At 40.3% G+C, this 26,316-nt stretch overlaps 1 protein-coding gene across 2 annotated transcripts; it reads right to left on the reverse strand.

The window, feature by feature from the left end:
• Positions 1-23,130, reverse strand: SLC39A6 (solute carrier family 39 member 6). 2 transcript variants are annotated; one of them, XM_068396945.1, is made up of 10 exons: positions 23,053-23,128; positions 21,176-21,926; positions 20,204-20,384; positions 19,753-19,922; positions 18,257-18,469; positions 16,562-16,631; positions 14,880-15,257; positions 7,507-7,587; positions 5,290-5,480; positions 1-4,537 (listed from the first exon to the last, which is right to left on the reverse strand). In XM_068396945.1, the coding sequence occupies exons 2-10, from the start codon at positions 21,893-21,895 to the stop codon at positions 4,385-4,387; spliced, it is 2,157 nt and encodes a 718-aa protein (XP_068253046.1). In that variant the 5' UTR covers positions 21,896-21,926; positions 23,053-23,128; the 3' UTR covers positions 1-4,384. The 2 variants fall into 2 exon arrangements, with proteins under 2 accessions (XP_068253046.1, XP_068253047.1); XM_068396946.1 differs by lacking the exon at positions 21,176-21,926 and having other exon boundaries at positions 23,053-23,130.
• Between the last annotated feature and the right edge of the window lie 3,186 nt (positions 23,131-26,316).

Raw genomic sequence — 26,316 nt, forward strand, 5'->3', positions numbered from 1 at the left:
TATAATTTTACATATTTTTTTATTCTGATAAGGTAAACGAAAGATGTGACGGGCCACAACTACATCAGTGAGGAAAACGCTCAAAAACCAGCATTTGGTTCAGTAATAGCCATAGTGATCATCATATGCACGAAAAAAAGGTATTTTCAATAAATACACATTTCATGAAAACATTTTTTTGTTTCTTGCTTGTGGCAAAGACGATGACCCCGTTTTTCCACAGAAACTATAACTATGCTAGTCTCTAAATTGAGGCAAGCAGGAGAGGAACGGTGAGTTACATTTTAGCCTTGACTGTACTTCAAATAAACTTAACTCAGGTGGGTTCCCTGGCATCACGCTGAGGTGCCCTGTCCACAACAGGGCAGAGAAACGGTAGCAGCACCTGAACCCCAGAGGCCGGGCAGGTGAGAACTTCCACAGCTTTGTTTTGACTCTCGCTGCACACCACAACTCCACACAACACCTTTTCTGTACACTTATAGGCCAAAACCCTTAGAAGAACACAGAAAATAACTTCAGTTCCAGCATTGTTTGCCTCTTCTGTTCACCTGCATCTAGTACAGGCACAAACTAAGGCAGCTGTAACAGCATGTAAAATTAATTACAGTACAGACATACACAAAGAAGAGACACTTCCATTTATCAGCTGGAATAGCCAGGCAAGTTACAAACTACTGCAGAAAAATATATGCATAAAAATAAAGGGCTGCTTAGAGGCTCTGCCCCATCAGTTTGCAAAACCATGAGTATTTTCAATGTGAGTACATCACAACAAGATGTGGATTCTACTTTATGACAAATAAAAAAAAAAAAACAAAAAAGAAATTTTGTCATCTTGCTGGTACAAACCTACAGCAGGTTTCAGTCTATTACTAGTCTTCTCGGTTACTAGGCTTGGACAGCTGTCCGTCATGGACATCTCTCCATCAAAGATTAAAGAGCACTGACTGGGTGGGATATGCTTGTGTCTAGTTTATCGAGCCATTTCTGCCCACATGCTCTAAAGACAATTTATTTTTCACTTTGTTACATTCGCAATGTGTTTTGATATGCAGATATTTTAATGTCAGTTGATTACATTGAAAGCCAGCCAAGAACCCACTGCAAACACTGACTGAAATTTGTAGATTTATCTCCATCATTTAGTCATTGATCTTACAACCTCTTGGGCAACACGAGGCTATGCCCCTGCTTCCTGTATCATCTCCAGCACACGGACAAGAGAAGTCCAGCTGAACTAGCAGCTATTTAGGTTGTAGGCTAACAGAAATCAATAACAAAAAATTCAAATGAACTGAGCTCACCCAAGTCTGAAATCCCTCACGACCACAGCGATGGAGCATGCCTAGTTTCTGTAACAGCCAAGGGTGCAGGACAGAAGGCGGAAGACCCCAGGGCTAAGGCACAATGACTTTACAGTGGTTTACCACACCACTGGTAAAACAACAGTGCCCAAGCCCTACAAAACCCACAGGGATGCAGTGAGGTTGCATCTCAGGCACTGCATTTCAGCAGAACAGAGCTGTGATGAAAGGTTTGGAGGGAAGGTGGTGAAGCCGTACTGAGTTTTTTCAGCCACAAATGCATCTTCCTCATGAGGAGCAATACAGGAGCACCAATTGAGGCACATCGGCTCCAGTGGTGACCAGCACCATTAGCCCCAGCAAAGGCAAGACTCAAGGGTCAAGTCAGACAGCTCCAAAGGGAGAGACATCAGGAAGAGACCTCCAGAGGAAAAGTAGCCACATTCTGAGATCTGGAATGAGGTGGGACTGCCAAGACAGGAGGTCACTTCAGGAAAAGGCAGTAGTCAAGGCATAAAAAATTCAGTTTTGACAGGTTGTGTGTGTTTGTGTTGAGGGGGTGGGGTTGAACTTTTTTTTTTTTTTTTCTAAAGAAAGCAGTGACATGCACACACCAGACACTAAACAGCTTTTGATGAGCCAAAGGTTGTGGTATTCAAGCAAATGAAAGATGAAGATCAGCAGCTGGGTTTTAGCTACAACAAAGTCAGGAAACAGCCATAGCACAGGTAAGGGCAGAAGTGTCACAACAATTTAGATAATTTGAAAAACAAAACAAAACAAAAAAAAACCCCAGAAGTTACCATCTCTTCAGAGACCGTTCAAACGAACTAGCAGTTTAAAAGCATGGAACATACAGCAGCAATGGGTATATATATCTCCATTTTTCATCATACTCACAGATGCTACCAATTCAAGCTTGGTAATACTAGAATACAACTGCTGTTAAGAAAGAGTAAAAAGAGCACAGGATGGATGACCAAGGAGATGCTATGAAAATGTAGCAGATGGCTATTGTACCATGGCATGACTCTTCTGTACCTCAAGCTGAAGAACTACTCTGGCAGCCTGCATCTGCCTTTTGTTCAGAGGTGTGCTTCTAACTAAAGTCCAAAGGCTTAATCAAAAGACAACAGCACAGAATAAAAGAAACACAAAATGTAAAGTGCTTGATGAAGGGAAGGAACACACCTACCAATATTTTGTCAGTGTTCTTCTTAGAGAAGAAAGCCCAGCACCAGAGTAGCTTCTAGAGATGGGAAATTAAGTTGGGGGGCAGGAAAATGAGTGCTCCCAAAAGAGAAGTCTGTTCTTCTCTCCAAACAACCGCTCACCAAGCAAAGAGACACACAGCTTCATACCTGTGCAGATCTGGGGGAGCTGGTAAGACCCCACCACAGCTTAATGCTCCCCTTGGGAGGCATTAGCTGAGCTGAAGGAAGTACGCCTTTCTCCACCCCCTGCCTTCAAAGGAGGCAAAGAACAGGATCTCATCACTGTGGGCAGATGATTAAATCTCAGTCTTGTTAACCTGAGGAAAGACTGAAGGAGGAAAAGCTAATATTCCACTGGCTGCAGAAACTCCTGAGATCTCCATTTCTTAACCAGTAAAAAAAGCCCCAAAACCACTCAATTCATTCCAAACATCTGTTTCTGAGGTGATAAAAGTAATTTTAGCTTTCATTTTATGACAGACCAACATATGCCAGACTATTTTAACCTGTCAGGCATGGTATTACAAACACTTCCTCTTTGTTGAAGCTTTTTATTCAGCTGTTGACTTGAAGCAGTGGTAAAGTTGAATCAGAAATAAGTTCTAATTGGTTTATTTCTGGAATTTTTAAAGCTAGCTAGTTAAGGTAGCATAATTCTGTTTCTTATTCATTATATAGAAGTTGTCTAATGTTCACCTTGCCTGCAAATGCAGCATTTAATTATTTTGCCATTGTCTTTTTCATCTTTCTCCTCCTATCGGTTACTGTCAGAGTGGTTAAAATATTAAAACTGTAAGCTAAAACTACATACTTATGTATATACTTATAATTACCCTTAACAAGCTGCCAAAGAAATTTTGCTATTTTGGATCTCTTAGCTTTAGTTGTTGCAAAGAATATTAACTGTTTTGCAAGCACAGGTTTGGGTGCAGTCACGCTGAACTAGATGTAGTCAGCTCTCCCACTCAGCTCATTCCCTGAAGTAAATCAACACTTTACTTTGTCTCAGCTGGTAGCACTCCTCCCCTTGATATCAAACAGACTTTAATACATCTTTGCTATTTCAGGCAGCATAAGTGGGATATGGCACTACTTTAAAAGTCTTTTTGATGGAATTCACATACAGCAGAGCTAGAGCTATGCTTTTACAATCTAATAGCTGTACTTTTGTTGCCGATTTGAGAAATGAAACAGGTAAAACATTCAGTGCAAACACTTAAAACAGCATTTCACAAGAATTTGTTTGGAGTAGGAACCAACTGAAACAAGACACAAAGAATACATAAGCTATTGAGAGTGGAACCACCACTAAAAGGATGGAGTGGACTCATCTGCCACTCTTTGTAAACCAGGTGGACACAGAAGAGATGAGTTTCTACCAATATAAACACATGCTACCCATTACATGTCTGTCTTTTGTTGTTGTTTTACACTGCTCACTGTGCTTTGTATCCACCGATTTTGATTGTGCTGAAATAAAAACCACCATTGTTTTATTTCTTTAAACCAAGCATTGAAGTAAAAAAACCCCGTTACATATAATCACATGCAGTAAATAAATTTACTAAAAAAAACCCCACCAACCCTAACCACCCAGACAACACTCCTTTAATAGATTTGGCGCTTTCACTATGTTTTACTAAGTACAACTTTCCACAGTACCAGATGCAATGCTAAATCCTAAGTGAAAAAACCTTACAGGGTTTATTTCTAGCAGGGGGAGAAGGGAGGGAGGGACACAACAAAGCACACCGATAAAAATATCTAGTCTATATCAAACGTACCTCTCCACTAGGGAATTTAATACAAAAAAAACCCTACCACTTATAATTTAACACCAAGCTTTCTTCCTGGCAACCAGGATTACAGGTTTATGCTGAATACAATCTTATGTTCAAATACGGAGATAAGCAGCATTATCCCAAAACCCAAGAGAATCCCAGCGTTCTGTAACAGGAAGTATCCCCAGCGGCTACATCCATGATCACTGGCATCATTGTGGAGCATTTCGGGCACCTAAACCAACATGAAAGTGTTAATTGCCTTCAAAATAAACAGTTACTTCAAACCCAGTTCTTCAACCGTGATACAGGAGGTAGTGGGGTCTTACTCCTCTAGTCTTTCCCATTGAGTGCATTAATACTACTACTTCTTGAATTAGGTGTCACTCAACATGAACATTATCAGAGTCTACTTGCATATTTAGAGACAGAGAGAATCTGTAATGTTCTAATGACTGTTTTCATTATAATTATGTTGATGTCTTAAGCATATCCTGAGTAAATGGCTGGCTTATTTACCAACTAATTTAATCAAGCCACACCAAGAATTTTATTCTTAAGAAGACAGTTAAGCTTTCACGACCATCCACCAAATACTTTGTACTTCTGTACAAAAATGCTTCTTAGGTACAGTATAGGTTTTAATACAATTCTGTCTTCATCCCAAGAAGCAGTAATGATTTACTGAAAAAGCCGAAGCACATGTGGTGGTGCCGACAGCATGCAACTTGCAGTCTTACTCGCTGTCTGCTATAGGAGCCACTGTCAGAAGCTAATTTTTTACTCTACTTGTGCTGTTAACCGCCTCTGTTTAACAACTAAGGGAGAAACAATCACACAACAGTGCATACTCTTTTGTATCTTCAAATGCACAAAAAAAAAGAAATGGAGGGAGAAAAGGTGGAAGAATTTATTTTAAGATCAAAATATAATTGGCATTAATTCTTAAAATACATTATATAAACTCAAGTAGGTCTAGCCACTTACCATATCCACAAGAGCCACATACATGAACAAGCCAGCAGTAAGTGCAAATATCCACATTGAAACATTGTCTGCATAATGACCGATAAGAATCCCCGTTGCCATTCCAAGGTAGGCCAGCATAGCTGACAGAGCGTTATAAAGCACAGCTTGCTTGACAGTCATACCGGCTTTTAGAAGTACCGCAAAATCTCCTACAGCAGGGAACAAAACAGAAAGTTTTCATCCTCAGGTAACTACTGCAGTATTCATGAGTTCTCTTCTCACTTACAAGATTACTAAGCTAGTTTTATGCTGTCATCTGCCTTATTTTTTTCCTTCACAAAATCAGAAATCACTGGGGGACAAAAAGGCACATATGAAGAACAACACAGCAGCAAACATTTTAAGTTTATAACCTTAAAGTCTTAAGATCTTTGGAAGAAGCAGCTTTTAGTGTAGTTTGCATTTGAACGCTGTAAAATACTGTAGTACCCAATATGCATGAGCGTTCTAAAGAAGTTTCTAAAATAAAATATTCCCGCTTAATTGCATAAAGCAATGGTGATGATTCCATTTAGTATCCTGTAACTGCTCTTTGTGCTTGAAGTCTAGCTGTTTCATAAATTTAGGAAAAAATTCTTTATTAATTTCTGCAAATGATCCTTAACATCTTATTTTTACTTGAAAGAATAACAGATTACCAGCCAGAAAGAGGTTATCCATCATTCAGAATAGATAAATTAGATCTAAAATGGATTTCTATCTAAATGAAAAAAAAAAAAAGACTAAAATAAGCTTATTATTTGGAAATAAAATTGATTCTATATAAAAATGTAAGTTCTCTCCAGTCAAAGTAAACAAAAGCAGTCTTCAAAGTTGAGAATTTTGTTACAACAGCTTTTCCCACAGGATACTGCACTTAAGATGAACTGGTATTATGTTACGAACATTGTTCAGCATTAAGAATGGAATGATCCAATTTTATGCCCAGCTAACTTCAGCTAGTCCCATTTATTTTAGTATTCCTATGCCACTTCATGTTCTCAGTTAAAGAAGGCATTTCTATGAAGTTTTCTGTCATGATTAAAGAAGCGTGATTTCAATTTTAAAATATTTTTCTTGCTGCAAAACCAACAGAACATTTGTATCTAAAGTTATCAGATTCGTAACGTGAATTTATCTTGTATATTTGTATTAACAACATTTAGTACACGTAATTAATACAAGTGCCACAATTCCTGTGGAATTTATATTAAGATGAGCAAGACTTAATTCCCCCCATGTCATAAAACCAGGTACGTTTCTCTAGAGTAATGTATTTCTGTATAACATTATTGTACTGACAAACAAATATTTCAAACTGTTTAATAAATAGTTCGATATATACACATAGTGGTTTACAAGCTCCATTAAATTAAATTGAACATTCTACTTTCTAGGGAATTAAACCTTAAAAGAGTGCAAGCAAACTGTTCTTTCCTCATTCTGTACACCAGGTATGACTATGGCCGTGACAGCTTCGAAAGAAATACCAGTTGCACATTCAAAATTATTCAACAATTGGAAAGAAGATTGGCTTCATTCCGAGTTAAATTAAGCAGCTACATCCTGTTCTCATGAGCTGCCCTGCAAAAGGGCCAAATACTAAACTTACAACATGAGACACAAGCATTCCCATGAGAAATTGTGGTTGTGAATTTAGATCACTTGAGCTTGAAAGACAAACTATTTCCAGTAAAGATTTCTAAGTAGTTACAGGTTTAATTTAGAGCTACAGCAGTTCTTTGCAAGACTTAATTAAAAAGCAGCAAACGTTACGCGGAAAGGAGTTCGACTAATTGTGACCTTCCCTTCAACTGCACAAACACATGAATGAAATTAAACAAAGATGTGAGAAACGTAAATTCTGACACACGCTCTCCTGCAATTCACAATTTATGTTGTTAAGGAGAATGAAGACTAACACTGAACTATACAGAACAAGTTGTAAGTAACTGCAAGAGACACTAAGTTTTAAACAAAGTAGCTGAAATGTTTAGATTTTTAAAAGGACGATTAATTCAATTAATAAAACATTCTTTAAATAAGTTAAAAGTATTCTTGAGTAGACAATCCGAAACAGATGAAGTTTTCTGATCAAATTTTACTGTGCCACAGAACAAAAAAATCTCTTAATTCTCCAAATTTCACCTGTAAGTACCTAGGTAGCTGCAGCATACAGAAATATTGGGGTCTTACCTAGCTCATGAGGTAATTCATGGCAAAATACAGCCACAGAAGTGCTTAAACCACTAGATAACCCTTCAGTAAAGGCTGCTCCTATGAAGAGACAAGGAAAAAAAAAAAAAAAAACGAAACATTACTGCATATTCAGACATCAAGCACAGAAACATCGTTGCATATGCTCATATCAGATTAGGACATCCTGGTTTCACTCAAATTTTTCTTATGCTTGTGGAAGCATTTAAACTTTAACTGAACAGTTTTCGTTTATAAGTTTCAAAATCAGAAGCAACATGGAATCCTCCAATTAGTTAAAGCAAACCAAATTTCACTACCTTATTTCTGAACTAAGCCCAATACCTTTCAATAACACAACCCTCCCAAAAAATGCAATAAATTGAAATACTATCAGAAAAGACACTTTTTTTTAAAGATACAAGGGGAAGAAGGTGGCTCAACTGCCTCAGAATCAGGCACTGGAAAAAGGGAAGCCAGTTCAACAGTAAGAGAGGCTATATAGTCACGTGAAACCAGCAGTGAAAAATTGTGAATTCTAGGCAGCTTGCACGTAAGTGAACTATCATACTTTAAGCGGAGGAAAAAACCCATAAAAACTCCTTAAACTAGTCCAACAGTCCTCATCTTTCTTGTTTTCTCCAATCCTTCTGTTGCTTGCTATTTTTATTTGACAGCAGCTCAGGAGGAAGCAGCACACAGCAGGGCTGAAGGGTTCATGGAGAGCCTCAACAAGGGGTGCAGCAGAACCACGTCCAGCTTCCTCTTCAGCTACTACAAGGAGCGTGCCAGCAAACAAGGTGCTGCCAATAAGCAGTCGGAGAGGCACAGGGCCATGTCGCAGTAGTTGGCACGCAAGGGACCCAGGAGTACTGCTCACAGAGGAAGAGCTACAATGGCGATGAGACCACAGGAGACAATCCCCTCTCTCTGCTGTGGTCACCACCCCCAGTACTCCAGCAGCCTCTACCCAGCTGTAACTCCTGAGTGGGGACACTGTCATCCAAGTATTCATCTGCAAGAAATGACTGATAGTCCTCCCTGCAGCAACAGCAATGGCAGCCTTACCTCTACGGTGCATGCTGTAGCACCCAGTGAAGGAGATGCAAGAAGCAGTGAGCAGGCATCTCTGAAGGAGGGATAATGAACAAGGGATGGAGAGGGTCTTCAGATACATTCTACAGAGGTAAAAGCCCAAGCCACTTCAGACTAAAGAGGAAGGCAGGACCCAAAGCAGCACTGGAACAGGGAACATGAACCCCCAGATGGGTAAAATCTGAAAACAGTGAAGCCTGGCAAGAGGAAGAACCCTCCATCCCCACTTGCAGCTGCTAATCTAAAGACCATGGTCAGGACCCTGGCAGCAGTGAGAGGATAAATGAGTTCTGCCCAGCCCAGAATATTCGCTCAGCACATCAGATTAGGGCGAGCGATACAAAAAGAAAGGAAAGATTTTTAGTGACAGGAGATTCCCTCCCATGCAGGATAGAGGGCAGAGGCAGACCTGCCAACCAGAGCTACTGGCCAGAGAAGTCCATTGCTTGCCCAGAGCCTGTCTTAATGATGCTGTGGAGACACCACCAAAGCTCATTTGGCCCCCATGGCTACATACAGACTGCCTAGAAAAGACAGAATACAAGTCACTGTTTTTTGCCTACCTACATAAAGGAGTTCCTTAACTGCACAGAGCTCCTGTATAAAACTACATATAAATGCAGTTCCTTGTGCCTATTGAGTCCCTCGGTCAAGAACAGAGTAACACGAGGAATACAGTTACAAACCACCTAACCAAGAAAAGGTGGTGGATAAGGCTACCTGTGAACAACCACACAAGACATCACCATTCACATGAGAGTTTTCAGCTGTGAAGATAACAGCACTGAGGCACACAATCCAGGATGTTCCTTAATTGTGTTGGCGATGGTTTCCCAATACAAATGATAGAAGAGCCAGCCAGGATTAGAGTTCTACTTGACCCGCTGCTCACAAACGAGGAAGAACTGATGGCAAATGCAGCAAAAAATGGCATCTTGAGCTCCAGTGAGCATGAGGTAAATGAGTTCAGGACACAGAAGGAGGCTGGGAAAGGAAGAAGCAAAATTAGGACTCCAGATTTTAATGAAGCAGGCTTTGACTTATTTTAGGAATTGCAGGGTAGAATATCCTGGGAATCAGTCAAAGGGGAAAAAGTGCCCAGAAGAGGCGGCTGATTGGTAAAGCACGCTTAACAGTGCACAAATGAACTACCCTGTTTATGCAGGAACACTAGGACTTCCAACAGAAGACACGTTCAGCTAAGCAGAGTATGTTTTAATGAATTAAGACTCAAAAAGGAAGCACACAAAAAATAGAAACAAAAGGTTGGCAACAAGGAAGATAAAAGCAGTGGAACAAAAAGGAGGAAGACCAAAGCCCAGCTGGAGCTAAGACTAATGACATCAAGGATAACAAGAAACAGTTCTACAGGAAGGCTAGCTGAGAAACAAAGTTCAGGAAAAATTTAGGTCTGTTGATGGATGGGAAAGGGAACCAAGCAGTAGACATAAAAAGACGCTGAAGCACCAGCACCGCCTTCATCTTGGTCTTCATAGACAAAACCAGATCCCAGCACCATTCCAGAAAGAAAGGGACAGCAAACAGCAGAGAAGCAACAGTTTACAGATACTTAGAAACTGGAACCGCTCAGATGCATCCTGGGATGGGACTCACCCAAAGGTACTGACAGAGTTGACTGATGTGACTGCAAGGCTGCAGTCTATCATCTATGGAAAACCATGGCTATAGAAGGCCCCAGTGGAATTCAGGGCAAAGGATAACATTATTCCAGTTTTTAAGAAAGGCAAAGAACAGGACCCAGGGACCGTCAGCCTCATCTCAGTTCCTAGAAAGATTATCTTGAATATCCTCTTCAAATCCCTCTCCAAATGCTTGACCCAGCTTGAGGAAATAACCGACTATAGATGTGGTGACAGCAGTGAACGTAACAGAACTTGACTTTAGTATGATTTCTGACAGGAAATATGGGCTGGACATTTAGATGACTGCACATTGGCTGGACTGCTGGGCTAACAGGGCTTGATGGCTGGCTAGTAACAAGTAGAGTTCACCAGGGCAAACAGTGTGACCAATTTTCTTCAATATCTTCACTGGCCTCAAGTTGCACCAGGGAAGGTTTAGATTGGATATTAGGAAAAATTTCTTCACCAAAAGGGTTGTCAAGCATTGGAACAGGCTGCCCAGTGAAGTGGTGGAGTCATTGTCCCTGGAGGTATTTAAAAGACATGTAGATGTGGTGCTTAGAGACATGGTTTAGTGGTGGACTTGGCAGTGCTAGATTAATGGTTGGACTCGATGATCTTAAAGGTCCTTTCCAACCTAAATGATTCTATGATTTGGATGAAACAGACTGCACCATCAGCAAATTTGCAGATGACACCGAGTTGAGGGGCAAGGTGAAGAAAGTAAGAAGAATGTAAGGGCTCAGTTGACACATCAAGCACTAGAGCTTTAGACAAGAAAGACCATGGTAAAACTTGAAGACTAGGCCAACAGAAATCTTATGAAGTTCAAAGAGGAAAAGAGAGAAGTTCTGCATGTGGGACAGAATAACTTCATGCATTACTACAAGGCAGGAACTGACTGGCTGAAAGAGAAGCCTTCCCAAAAAGGATGTAAGGATTAAGATGGACAACAAGTTGAATATGAGCCAACAGTGTGCTCTCGTTGCAAGTACAGTGAACCACAAATTGCATAGTCTTAGGAGAAGCAAGGCCAGCAGACTAAGTTTCTTATCTCCCTCTGCTAAGCATGGGTGAGGCTGTTCCTGGGATTCTCTGTCCACTTTGGGGTGTCCCAGTTCAAGGTGGATGTGAATACTGTCCAACAGAGGCTGACAAGATGATCAGAGGACTACAGCATAAGGCCTAAAAGCTTGAGGAAGCTAGATATATTTAACTTCCCTCTCCACGAGACTAAGGGGTGGTCTAACAATGGCTTATAAGTACCTTTAGTGCAGTCACAAATCTGAACGAGCCTAACTCTTCAAAGTACTGAGATGACACAACAGGGGGAGATGCTGCAAATTGCAACTTGGGAGCTTCAGGCTGGACATAAATAAAATTTTCCTTATTAAGAGACAGTAGTGCAACACTAGAAGAGGTCAGCCACAGATGTGGTGGAGTCTCCCCATCCGTGGAGGTTTTCAAGACTTGGCTGTGCAAAGCCACGACCGACCCAATTTAGTGTTCCCAAGAGCTGCTTCTAGCAGAGGGTTTGACTAAATGACCTCTAGAGGTCACCCATTTCTATGACTATTTGTGAAGTCCAATTCAGAGGTGCACAGCGTGCAAGACAAAAGCTATTTTGACTTGAGCCCTCAGCAGGAGTGTTTTCCACCACACTAAAACTTTCAGTCATACAAGTCTATGCAGTAATTAACAGGTAAGTGACAGGAGTTACTGCTACTCGACTAGCAAAAGAGGTTATTAGTGAACACTACCAATCTTTTCCAGCTATTAGTCTGTTAGGTTTTTTTACCCCTCCTAAACATTGCTTTATAGTTTTGGACTCAGACATTGAGAGACAGTGTAGCTACAGTTACCTCCTACTAAGACAGGAGAATCCTTCAGCATTCAATTAGGCTTCAGTTTCTGAGGAGACTAGATAAGTAGAGGAAGGCAGAAGGTAATTACCTTCTCCCATGCCTGCATCCTCAATAATCTACAAGTTCCTCTATATTACCGTCTCTATACAATGTTTTCCCAGTCTTATCACTTGTTAGAGGAAAACCAAAAATACAAGAATCCAGCTTAATCACACATGACAAATCTAATTTTGGGACCACAAAGGCAAGCCAAAGAAAACCTGACTGCTTTGCAAAGTGCCTAGGTGGCTGATATGGCTGTATACTGTACAGTTACATAGCAACCAAAGTACAGGTTTAATTAACAGGAATATCTATTTTTATATTTCGCTGCTAAAAAGATGCCTTGAAACATTAACAAATTGAAGACATTAATGTATCTGGTATTATCCCCTCTCAAGAAGTTGATTTAACAGTGTCGTATCTTAAAATATGTTTTAAGACATCCTTTCTCTCAAAAAAAGGCTAAAGAAAAATATATACATAAAATTAGTGTAAAAAGTGTTCTGCATTTTAGTTATTTAGTTGAAGCTACACAGAAATGTCCAATCTCCGAAGATCATTATGTACAAATTAGTCAGATGCAACTGTTTCATGCTTTAATAAAAAAAGAAGCACTTTTAAATCTTATTCCTACATAATTAGCACAGATTTGAGGAAAAGAGTAATTGAGGAAAAGAGTAATTGATGAAAGTTATGAATAACAATCACACGAAATGAATCAGCTTAAGTGAAGGGTTACTCTGGCTAAAGCTGTCTTCATGGAAGCATTCACATCTTCATTTAAATACAGATAAAATATTATGGAAGTAGTACTGGCATTTTCACAACATCATCAAATCCATGGTTTTCCACAATATTTCTGAGCACATCCAGAACTGAAGGAAACCCACATTTCCATTAGCGTGAACACGCTATACAGCAGGACTTCTAAACGCTATTGCTCTCACTCATTCAATAAGCCTTTATTAACCTTCCTCATACTTCTCACTTCATAAGTATAAAGTCATAGCTCCTTCCCACATCTCCCTAATGCTAAGAGGTAATTGATTCTGCATGTAATTTGCATGCAAATCCTCCTCCTTCTACCACATTTTCACTACTGATCTGCTCAGAAATTTACATTCTATGCTTCAACTTTCATAAAAAAATGAGATTAAATCAGGAGTTCTCTTTTCATGTTACACTTTGAATTGACTGACTCTCAACAACTGCAAACACTGCCATGAGAAAATAATTATTGGGTTTTCTCGTCAAACAAGAACGAACTTGTTCCTACAATAAAATTTACAGAATGACTAATACTACTGAACTGACCCCAGTATGCTATACAAGGTGGAAATTAATCCAATACCTGTAAAGTCACAGATTAGTTTCGAATACCAAAGTCAAGATTACAAAAGACTAGCATAAGAACTGAGGATTACTGATTTGACATCCCTTTCTATAACTTACTTTAACCTTTTACATTTAAAATACCTGTAGTCTAGCTCTCCTTCTAGAAAAAAGAAGAGTTCCCAAAGCTGACCTCCCAGCCAGAAGGCCAAAACATAATATTCAATCTGTTCTTTTTGTGATAAAGAAATATTTTTATTGAAGCACTGTCAAAAAAGACTGAACAACTACCACATGTAAGGGAAAAACAGGGATACGAACAAAAAAGGAACAAAAATATAAAATGTTCTGATTACACGTAAAATAACTGTTTATACCAGTTTAAATTAAAAAAAAATACCCCACAAAAAATGGACTATTATGCTCAACTTTAAGAACAAGATTTTGAGTAAAGCATGATTTTCTGACAGGTAATAGCTAACTAATGTCCTGTTAATTAATGCCTCACTCACACATTCCTAGGATACAAAAAGCAGCACAGACCTTGTCTGGAAGGTTAGTACAAGCACTAGGAAGAACTGCAATGCTGCTCTTTAGTGGATGGCAAGACCTGAGAATCTGAATGTGACAGGACTGCTATGCAAAAGTGTAAAAGCACCTTAGAGAACACAATGCCTTGGACCAAATTCATTTTACAGTAAAAATGAATGCATGCCTACCTCCCACAGAACAAAAATCACATATATATACTGCCTAATGCATTTGGGTAATCTTCAGCCTACAGCAGACTGGAACCAGGGTCCCATCTCCCTGCTCACCAGTGCTCTCAGGAAACTTACACATGATGTATAACCAGGGCCCAGTACAGGCAAAGTACAGAACCTGTCCTTGCTGCCTAACAAGTGAAGATGGAAGAAAAAAAGAAATCAAGAAGTCAATGATACTAGTGGCCTGACTGAAGTGGAAAAAACACAGTTAGTTTATATGTGACCAAAAAGACAAGCTTGTCTTTAAAAAAATAAATTAAAAAAAATTGCTGAGCACTTGGAAGCATTGAAATACAAAGTCAGCTCTAAGTCCCAAATATTGTTTTATAAGCCTAGCTTTACTTTTGAAAAATGTTAGCTTTGCTGAACATTAGAAGTAAAGCAAGGTTTATAGATTTCCTAAAGAAACATAGCTGTAAGTACATAATTCCTGTTTCATTTGTCACTGATGTCCAGGTTGTTAAACTGGAGATTTTTCTTACTCATTCAGAGCTGCTATCAGATAAAAGTTTAGCCTTCAAAGATCCACCACAAATTAGTTACGTTCCTAATAAAGAGATAAGTGACAGCAAGAAGACTTTGCTGTCCTCAAATAAAACAAAAGCTGCAGTGTCCAAGCTAACACTTACCAATTGCTAGGCCATCACTGAAATTGTGTAGTCCATCTCCCATAATCACCATCCATGCCAGAGTTGCTATCCCAGCATCCTTCAGTTCTTCACGTGAGTAGCGCTGACTGTGACTGTGGGGATGGTGGTTCTGATGATGATGGTGATGCAGAATATGATGGTAGTCGTGGTGATGATGACTAAGATGATCTGTCTGTCCTAGAGTATCGTGTAAGTGAGAATGACATTTGTTTCTACAGCCCCTGGACACATATTCATTGTCAACCTCCTCTTGATGAGAATGAGCGATCATCACTTCTTCTTCTTCTTGTACAGTTGGCTGCTGAGAAATGAAGGGTGATGGATCTTGAGAGTCTGTCCCTAGATAGCACTCAGGTCCTGTTACAAAAACCCAGAGTATAATATTATACATTTTTAAAATCACCTAGGAAGCAAAGATACAATAAACAAGTTGAATAAGTGATGCAGTAAGGAAGAAACCGGTAAGTCTAGAAGTTGAGACTGATACCCCAAGCTTCTTGTACCAGAAGTTTTTTTTCCCCAAGGGTTTCCACAACTTATTTTTCTTTAATCCGATTTCCAAGATAATTCCCAATAGTTCAAGATAAGAAAAACCTTTAGTTTCTGTCCCCTACTGCTGAAGCAGCCCCTACATTACATCCACAAATGCCTCCTAAAAGGTAAAAATGCTTTTAATCTAAGATCCAGTGCAATTTAAACACAACAGCATAAGGCTCTATCTCCCAGTTTCACAGCATGAAGGTTGTTAGTTCAATTGCTTCAGAAAGACTGTGTCTGGAAAGCATATGCCATTTATTCATCTTAGGGGTGAAGAATAAAAATGCACAAGAGGATTACGTTATAGATAATTTTGGAAACTCCTGTCTTTCATATAAATACAGGAGCTTAAGTTTGCACACCTGAAAAATAAACACTCAAAAATAAAGTCATCAACACAGACCATGAAACGTCATTAAATATAAACATTTGTGGCACACTAAGGTTAGTTATTTTAACTAACCCTTAAAACTTGCTAAATTCTTACCCTGCAATTAAATAAGCATACACACTTTTTTTTCTGCATTACTGACAATTCTTTCATTAGTTATAAAACTATTATGAAAAGCAGAACACCTCTTTTAGCTGCAAGAGCTAACAAGTATCTAGAGAGGTGTGTTTCGGCTGACACATGATCATTTGCAGTCCAAATACTTCAAGTAACCTCTAGGATTTTACATTATCAACCTTAAAAAATAAATACTCAAAGTAACAAAATCCAGAGTTAAGACATACAGAAATCAAAATAATGGATCATGCACGTAACATCTAACAGTCTAAAGAGAAGCGCAGAAGCCAGTAGGTACAGCTGTATTTGCAACAGGCATAGGCAGAAGAGCTTCACAGAATGGTTTCAACTTCTGCTGTTAAATCCAGAATAAAATGGCTTAAGGTTTCAAAACTGAATTCACTACTTGCAACCTATCAATCCTTTTAAAAGGAAAGCAGCAAATAGAGCCAGTCCTCTATGTATCAATGCACAGACAGTTTTGGTTCTGAAAGGAATTCAAGTAGGTAGTGATCCAGTCTACAGTAAGAAGCAGATCTATGAGCTGCCATTAATCAGGTGGTTTTTAAAGAGTGCTGTCACAAAATAACAACTGTGCAATATTACGGAGACTTACGATCATCTGTATCTAACTTTTCTTCATTCGCTGAAAACTTCTTAGTTTCTCCATCATCTTCATTTTTTTTCTTATTCCAAAAGAAAATACTGTAGTTATGAGTATTTTACTTATTTTTCAGGAATTACATGAGTAACATTATATTCACAACACTTACGCAGCCTTCACAGAAAGAAGGCAACATGGAAGCCATATAAAGAGCGCAGAAGAGGAACATTAGAAACTCAGCTAAGTACAATAAGACAACAAAGGCTCCTCAGGCTCCATAGGAGGGGAAAACAAAAAAAAACCAACCAAACAAACAACAACAACAAAAAAAAACCAAACAAACCCACACACATAAGTACCCCACATTTTTTCATGAGGAAAAAAAGCAGAGGGGTTCATCTGAAAAGCAAAACACATCAAATACTGAGTAAAAGTTACTCCACTAATTACTTTCCATTGTAATGTCACTATAATGTTACTATAAAACCAAGTAAAATCTCTAATCGTTGCTCACTAATGTCTGTATCACAACAACTTATGATCAGTGACTCAGTATCTAAAGGGTGTAATTTGTCTAACATGACATCTATTCCCAGTGGCTGAGAGAAGGACACACAAAATACTTGCTTTGCTTGGAACTCTTCATGTCCTTTCTTGGCAAATAAATTTAAATAGAGCTAGGGAAAGCGATCCTGTTACTTGCAGTTAGTTTAGCTTCAGTACAGTCCACACCAACACAACCTCCCGTGACCAAAGTCAAAGAGCTTACATGGCATCTGCTCTGAGACTGCTGCCTTAATGACCAATTTAACAATAAAACCAGAGATTATCAGTCTCTGGTAGCCTAGAAATTAGCTATTTTGAAGCTAAGCAATTAGTAGTTTACTAACTTTCTTCAAGCAAAGCTTAAGATATCACCAGCTTTTACTGCATGTTTTTTACTGAGTCAGCTTTTACATCATTGTTTATTTCTGGCTACACTAGTCTTTAAAGAACCCAGTTACCAATAATTGGCGAGTTACCAACATTTCTGACCTGCCAAAGTTATTATTTACCTTCCACATAAAAACCAGCATATTAATCTGAAAGCTGTATTGCTCTTCTTTTTCAGGGGAGAGAAGGGAAAGAAAAGAAGGGCTTGGCAGACTGTATTTCCAAATGGAATGCTACCTAATGAAGTCACTTTCTACATTGTAGTTGGATGCTTATTTATGTAAGCACTTAGTGCCACCCTTACCCTCTTTTGTGCAAGTGTCCCCCTCAACAGTAGTACAATAACTGTACAAGGCCATCTTACTTCATCCAGTATAAGAATTAAAACAATAATAAAACAGTTCAGATAGTTATATAATCACCTTGAGATGTCAGAAGCAAGTCAATAATGAGCAGTAACTTTTTAAAGCACTTTGTTAAAACAAAGGGTGCAATTGGATGTTTGCTTATTAAACAATTCACTGTGGTGTCAAGCCTGTACTATATGTCTGGTTAAGGAAATAGCTCAGAGCTCTTCCATAACAGGACCATACAAAAAAGTTATCATGTAGTTTAAAAGTATACATGTCACTAATATAAATGAAATTATAACACTAATCAAGTCAGCAATCACTATTAAATCCAGACAGATATACGATACTCAAAAGTTTTTTGTAAGTGTATTCAGAAATGATCATGCAATACAATATAGGTTCAAAATAATAGTTCCGATACCTTTTTCTTCTTGTCTTTAAACTGCTTTATTAAAGTGATCAAATGCTCCACTAGAAACATGAAATACAAGCCTCCAAGTGCTGTAAGTCCCTTCCATGTAGAATCCAGGTAAGCACTCTCCTCTATACTTTGAAAAACAAGATGTCTGACCATAGACCCTTTGTTTTGTTCAAGCAGAGGTTTTTCATGGTGATGGTGATGGTTTCCATGAGACTAAGGGGAGAACCAAATGGGAGAAGTCATTATATTCAAAAGAACTGATAATATAAGAAACATAGAAAGCATTCTTCACATTCTTTTCCATAAGCCTGGCGTCCAGACTTAACAATTTTCATGGGGTAACTGCTCTGGATACAAACAATTACAAAGAAATCTGTTGATAGAAGGAAACATTGAAAGGACTGCAAGTAGGCCTGGTATTCATTGTCTCACTGCAGCTACATGCATACTGCTCAATACAAGATGTACAGCTGCCCCCACAAAAACTCCTGACGCAGTCAAGGAAACTGCATTTTAAGTAGTAGTCACAGCCAGCACACCAATTACGTTCCCATCTAAGACAGCTCATAGATGTCAAACACCTTTTTCTACAAGGAACTTAGCAGTAATTTTCTTGTTTAAAGGAAGTCTGACATTCGTCCCCTCCTCACTGGCAACTGATATGTTCAGAACTAAAAAAAACCTCTAGGACACCTCACTCACACATGTTTAGATTTACATAACCTCACACAGCAAATGCAAAATTAACTGAAAGGAAGAAGAACCCGATGAATTATACACAGGGCTCAGAAACCACCGCAGGATCTGCGGTCCTTTTTATCCATCTTAACTGAAAGCTGGAACAAGCTGCCTCTGGGGTGGAGGGGGTAGCAGGGTAGGGGCAAACGTCTGTTTAAGAGCTTCAAGAAAAGCAGAAATTTAGTAATCATATTCCAATTTCATTGTCTATCTTACATAAGAGCAATATGTAACTCCAAAGTCTATCAAGTAGTGTTTTCCCAGGACTTCAGAAATGCTTGATTCTGATAAAAAAATTACAATGGATAAGCAATCAACATAAGTGGCTGATAAGAGAAAATAGTGGATTATCTATTTCACATTTAAAGTGTACAGTGAGCTATTTCCGCTATCTATAAAGTTCATTAAACTGGAAAAAGAGAATAAAGAGGCAACATTGCAATCAGTGACTAAAAAACATTTATGCAAAATTCTTTCATGCAAGGAACAATACGTGATTTAGCAGCATATATGACTAAGAACAGGAAATAGATTGGGGATAATGGTCTCAAGTTTTTACACTGTAAGGACTGTGAAATGAATAATACAAACAGTTCCAAGTGGGAAACCTTTCCATCACATCATCTACCTTACAAGGCTGAGAAATGACTCACCAAATAGGTATTACTCAATAGGGATTAAAATTATCACTAAGAAGTACAGACAGGTGTCAAATTTTCTGTTCTGAGCTAATGAATGAAACAGTAATTAATACTTACATGTGGAAGGAGATGTAAAAAAGCATCTCCACTCAAAGTCCCCACAGCCAATGCCACAAGAAAACTTAGAAGAAATTTGAAAAATACGCGATTCATCAGCGGTACCAATATAACACCCAATAAGGAAAGAAAACTGATGACAGAGATGGATATAAAGCCACCAATCCAAGCTGGTAAAAAAAAAAAAAAAAAGAAAGAAAAAAGTAACAAGATAAATGACAGCTGTATGAGATTTTGTTTGCCTAACATTCCTGTTATCAACGCCTGATCATTCGATTAATCAGACAGATGTTAACAAGTGGTACACCACAAAGATTTCTCTCTAGACATGGTCAAGTGCAAAATGAAAATTACAAACTTCTTTCAACTTTGAAATATGTTTCTCAAATTTATAACCAATATAAATGGGCTTCCAGAAAGCTTTTATTCCATGTTAAAAAAAACAACCCACCTATTTGCAGAGAGTAACTTTTTGGAGGAGTTTCAGCTTTTTCACTAGTTGCATGGACTATGCAGTATTTGCCATCGATCTGATTAATAAGAGCTGGACAGAGGTAACTAAATTCTGTTGCAGTCAACAATACTTGAGTGCCTATTCCATGGGACTGCATCAGTTTTGATGCACTGGAGCACTGCGGAAAGAGACGTGTTAAAAGATTAACCAGAACCAAAATATCATGATGTATCTTAAGAGGACTGCACATCCCATTTTAATTGAAATGCACAAACCTATTTAGTAACAACTGTGCCTCCACCCCCTCCTCCCCACAGAAAACTGTCTACAGCACAACTATAGACTTTATCAGCACTAATTTTCACTATTATAAAGTAATAAATAACATTTTGCAGCAATCTTTTTTACAATTGGTCTCTACACACAGTCTTGAAGAAGACAGGGAGGGAGGGGGTTGAAGGAGGAAGGTGCCAGTTACTTCCCTGCAGTTTTACACTATCTGCCATAGGATTATCTAACTCTTGTGAGGCAGCTTTGATGAGAACGACAGTCTTTTAACTAGATTTTTTACTTTCACCACATTATTAGAAAACAAGACAGATTCTGGCTTTAAGGCAGAACAGCAATTTTTAAATTTAAAGTGTTTCTCTTTTTTAGTAATATTTAAAAATAATACATAAATAATAAACATACAAAACCAAATGTATGTTTATACTTAATATAAGTACATATTTCTTTAGGAAAAATTAAAAATAACTGGACCACATATATATTTTCCTCTGAGCTTGTGAGCATAACACAACATTCCTTCAAAACATTAAGTTTCAAGGAAAGTTGTGTGTATTTTGCTATGAGTACTGTTACACTACAAAGCTTGTACCCAATTAAATGATAAGCACCTGACAAATAAGCCATAACAACATTCTCAGTGGATCTGGATTCCCAAGAACACAAAAGAATCAGTCCCACCTCCTGGGTATTTTGGTTTTTCGATTTAGAATACAGGAAACTTCCTCTTTCCAATTCCTTGGGAGAAGTATGAGATTCATTTGCTTTGCTGTTAGCAAGCCAGCTTGCATTGCTGCCACCTGTGACATTAACAGCATTAGAGCTGGTCAGACCCAAACGAGCAACCTCCTTGACTTCTCCAGGTTGCACGTTATGTAATTCAGAGTGGCCATCTGTGGGAGCAGTGATGATAGATGCTGTTATTTGGCTACCAGTGTTCTTGCTGTGTACAAAGTTCTGCTGATGTCCTACATTCTCTCCTTTATGAGGTTCCTTTGAGTGACTATTCTTGTGGTCTTTGTTAGCATCAGATTCATGGTTTGGACAAACAGTCTTCTCGGAGTTTTTACTCAATGAAACATGATTATGATGAAGGTGATGATCGTGGTCATGATCGTGGTCTATTCTAATCCTTTTCATTTTATCTATACCTATGTTCTGGAGCAGTTTTCTAAACCCTTCAACTGACAGAGAGTTGTTTTCTCCATAACGATGAAAAAGCTCCTGGAGGTGAAACTTCTGTATTAATCCTGCCAAGTCAATATTAATGCCAGCTGCCTTTTCTGAAAAAGTTCTCTCTGACATATGCACAACAGTAGCTGTCTCTAATCCATGACGATAACTTTCACACAGTAGTATGGAAAACAATAGAAGGACAGTGACCATCACTGTACTCTCCATTGCAGTTTCTTTTTAGCAGTTAAAAAAGAATCTAAAAAAAGAAGAAAATTTTAACAGTTTGCATAAAACTGATCACATCTTCCTCTGTAACAGATGTTCATAGTTTGCTTAAACAAAAAAACCACACAACAAACCAAAACAAACCCCACTCAAAGAATCAATGCAGTAAGAGAAGAGCCATTTACATTTCTTACACACCCAACGTTTTTCCCAGATAGGTGGCCTCAGGCTAACAGGAGATGAAGTGCATACCACAGTGAGGTCACTAGCTGTAAACACCCCTCCAGGTGTAAGCTTACCTTTGTTTAGCTTGGCCTGAGTCAGTTTTCTAACACAAGCTAAACAATGACAGCATCGTCGAGGGTGCACCATCTGAGTTCTAGTTTAGGCTTTTCTTGTGCTTAAAAGAATCCTTATAATTATACTCTTAGTAAAAAACAGGTATTATAAATTACATGTTCCTGTTTAAAAATCAAAATTCCAATTCCTCTATCACTACATTTCCCAGAGCTCTTCCCAAGACAGAACACCACAGAAGTTATTTTTTATGCTGTCACACTCTGTGTTTTAACGCTGCTATCGCACAGCTCCTCTCGCTAGGCAGGCAGACCACTGCTGTGGGCCTCGTGCCCATAAGTGTGACGTCCGTGTACTTTATTCCAGAAATACACCGAGCGAGGCTATGCACTGACTGATGCTGAGGCTGCACGCGGGAGCATGCCAGGGGGCCGCCCCTGCCCTCCTTCGGGGAGGCACAGAGAACATAACGCAACACAGAGATCTTCATAGTTTTCAATAAGATTATAACAACCCGCAGCAGCACGACTGCTCGCCGTCCCCGTGGCAGATGGCACCGGCGGGAGGCGGCGTCCCCAGGCACCCGCGCTCCCCAGAGCGCCGAGGAGGCGGCCGGGCCCAACCCGCGGCCCCCGCCGAGCACAGAGCGGGAAGAGCGGCCCCGGCCCTTTCCGGGCCGCGTGTGCCCGCTGTCAGCCGGCTGCCAGCGCACACCGCAGCACAGCCCCGGAGTGATGCAGCGACGCGGCCCAGCCCCGCCTCGCCCCACCCGGCGGCGCCGTCAGGCGCCCGCCGGCCCCAGCCCAACCGTGAGGCGCCCGCCCCGTAGCCTGCCCACGGCCGCCGCGGGAGGAGGTTACCTTGCCCGCCGCCGGACGGGCCCCGCCGCGGCCGGACCCTTCTCCTCCCGCCGCCACCGCCCCCGCGCGCGCTACCAGCTCCCCGCCCCCTTCCTTTCCTCTTCCGGGTGCGGCGGCCGTCACGCGTCTCTCCGGCGGCCAATGGGGAAGCGGGGAGGTTGTCACGTGGGCACGGTGGAGCGCGTGGTGGCAGTGGTGCGCGGGCGGCTTCGATGGCGGTTGGAGCCACGCCCGGCACCCGCGGCGGCGGCGGCCAGGCAGGCAGGCCGGGGCTGGCTGGAAGGCTGCCCCCTCCGTGCCCTCCCTCCACCCCCTCCGTGCCCTCATCTGCCGCCGCCGCCGCCCCTCGCAGTGTGGGCCTTCTGCGGGAGGGGGCGGTGGGCCCTGCTCCGGGATCTCGGGAGTCTGTAGGGGCTGCCCTGCCCTGCCCTGCCCTGCCCAGCTGCCGTGGGGGCCTTTGCCCACAGAGCTGGGGAAAGCCCAGGAGGAACCGTGTCAGCTGGGGAAGGGTAAAGCGGGTGAGAGTGAGGAGGTGGCTCAGGAGGAGGGCTGCATCCCGAGGGGGCCTTTATTTCTGAAAATATTCAAATTTGGATTGAGCGTCATTCGGAAGATGTCAGTTTGTAGGGAGGTGTGAAGTACTCATGAGAGAGTTAAAATCACCTATAGGTGACAGTAGTGCAATACTCCCTGAAAACACAAGCTGTTCTGGGATTGCAGCTGTGGTTTAGGTGAACGTGCTGGGTGTTGCAGCATCCCATAGAGTCTTGGAAAGGGTTTTGTATGAGGACTCCCAGTCTTGAACAGAGTACTTGTGTGGGCAAGCAAAGACTGGAAATGGCCTGGCTGGTTGTAAACAAGGGGTGGGGGTAAATGGCAAGTGATGGTTTTTGATGACATCTGTTATAGAAGCTCGTGATAAATCGGGAAAGCCAATTTATATTAATCATAAGAAAGTTTATTAACATGAATTTAGCAAGCGATAAATGAGCAAAAACAGCGCTGGGCGGCCAGGGAGTCACCACTCCACCAACGGCGCGCATCGAATCACACGGAAGACACCAATTTATTGGATAAAGCATACATATTCATTAAGATGAGTAAGGGTTGTTACAATTAGTTTCTGGGAATGGGTGTAATTATGTTAATTATTTCCAGGATCCCTCATTATTTGTAAATGTCCTCCTGTTTGTGTTCTGATAGTTCCTCTTGTCGGTGTTTGCCGTTAGTCGGTTGTGTTGATAATTCCTTATCTAGTTACAAGCTCAGCATGTGTTATTTAAACCTACTATCTCTACCTAACAGGATGGTCATCTAGGACCACATTTTTCTTATTACACTAATCATCCCATTTATGCCCCCCGCTCCCTTTATACAGGCCTTTGTTCCTGCATACGTGGCCTCCAGAATCCTCTGCGTTGTTGTTAGGTGGTCGTTATCGGTCTCCTGGTGGTCGTTGGAATGAAGGTCGAAGTCTTCCTCAGGTGTCCTGGAGTGGACCTGGTAATTTAGTTAGTTTGCGCAAACCAACCCCCTCCCTTGAGTTGCTTAGTCATAGGGATTCCAACAAGCATATGACAGTTTCCTTGATTAAACAGTTTTTAGGACTGCTTAGCAAGCGTATAGATAAGGCAGCAGTTGTTTCTGTATATGGCATTAGTCAGCAAGCAAGTGAGCAGATGTTTACTTATCAGTATGTTTGTGGTTTCTCTTAGCTAAGTTACAGTGAAGCCCTCTACACCCACATACGATTTTATGAACAAAGTTAACCCGTTTATCACAACATCCATTATCGTATTGCCATGAGCACTGTTTGGTTGAACGTGTCATAATTAATGATCTGGGAGAAGAAAACTGCACTTCATGCACGAGTGAATAAAGAGACAATAAGAAAAGACTGAGGTCACCTCGGAGAAAGGTTTGAAACTTGCTGAAAACATGTTGCTTTCTTCTGAGTAGGCATACTGTATTTTTCAAGTGTTGCTTTGCTGTACTACTTTTCTGAACTGGCCATGACTGTGGTAGGTCCCAGGCATAGGCTCACTTGTGTTTCCTCTTTCTTTCTCCACCACTTCCAGAGTTTTACTTTCTACCATCATGTCGATTAATATTGCTAGTACAGTGGGTGCAGTTCTGCTCACGCATCCCAGCTGGCTTTGGAATTTGGCCTCTCTTGTGTGATCGATTGCCAAGGTTTTTCAGGTTGCTGGAATGTGAAGGCAGCACAGCGTCCTGACCTAGGATCTGGCTCTCCTGATGGCTCCTGTATGTTATGCCAACAACTTAACATCCAAAAGGTTCTCAGCCATGTTTCTCTTGCTGTGTGCTGCTCTTGACAATACCACCTGGCTCACCAGTCAGGAGGCGACAGATCTGTATTCCTTATGCCTAATACCTCCAGCTCTCTGACTGATTTACACCTGTGAACAACTCCAGAAACGGAGAGCAACGCGTCAGAAGGTTATGGATTTATTCCATACAATAGCTTTTGAAATATCGAAAAAATACCATGTCCCTCAGCCTTACTCTTTTTTTTTTTTTTTTCCCCTGGAGGAAGAGGGAGTCTGTAAAATTCAGGAGTGGATAGGGTTTTTTTCTTTAATTCTAATTCATTTTGAATTAATACTGTTTACCAGATGCCTTTGTAATATTTCTGTAACACAACATTTATGCCTAAGATGCTAATGTTCGGCATTTGATTGTTGTAAATTTTTTTTTTAAATCTTTTCAAATTACAGCTGCTAAATGATGGAGCCTGTTTTTCTAGCCTCTTGAATGCATCCACTCTTTCATTGTGTCAAATCTGCAGTTTCCTCTCACATCTTGTCAAGGTCATTCATAGATCTAAGCGTCAGAGCTTAGGTCACACAGAACAGGTCTTAAGTGGTAAAATGCTACCTTCTTTTTAATTTTAATTTAAGTAGTTAACACACATCAGCTAGGCAAAAAAAAAAAGAAAAGGCTGGTAAAAACAATCCACCTAAAAACTTACTTGCAGTAAAACTTGAGGTCAGATCTGGTTTATGGTACCTGAATTGATCTAAGTAAGTTTATCTCAGGGTAAAATTAAAGCACTTTAGTTGGTTTTGCTCTTTCTGTTATCCAGGGAGTTAGTCTGAATACATGTCCAACCATGAGCTCTGGAGTAGCTGTGATCACATAAAAAAGGGTCTTGGTGTCCCTTGGAGGTGGTTTAATGAACGTATAAAAATCTCTCAACCTGTGGACAAACGAGAAGCATTATTTAGAGAGTCAACAGAGAGC

This window comes from Nyctibius grandis, chromosome 3 (genome assembly GCF_013368605.1).
Source record: "Nyctibius grandis isolate bNycGra1 chromosome 3, bNycGra1.pri, whole genome shotgun sequence".
NCBI classification, from domain to species: domain Eukaryota; kingdom Metazoa; phylum Chordata; class Aves; order Nyctibiiformes; family Nyctibiidae; genus Nyctibius; species Nyctibius grandis.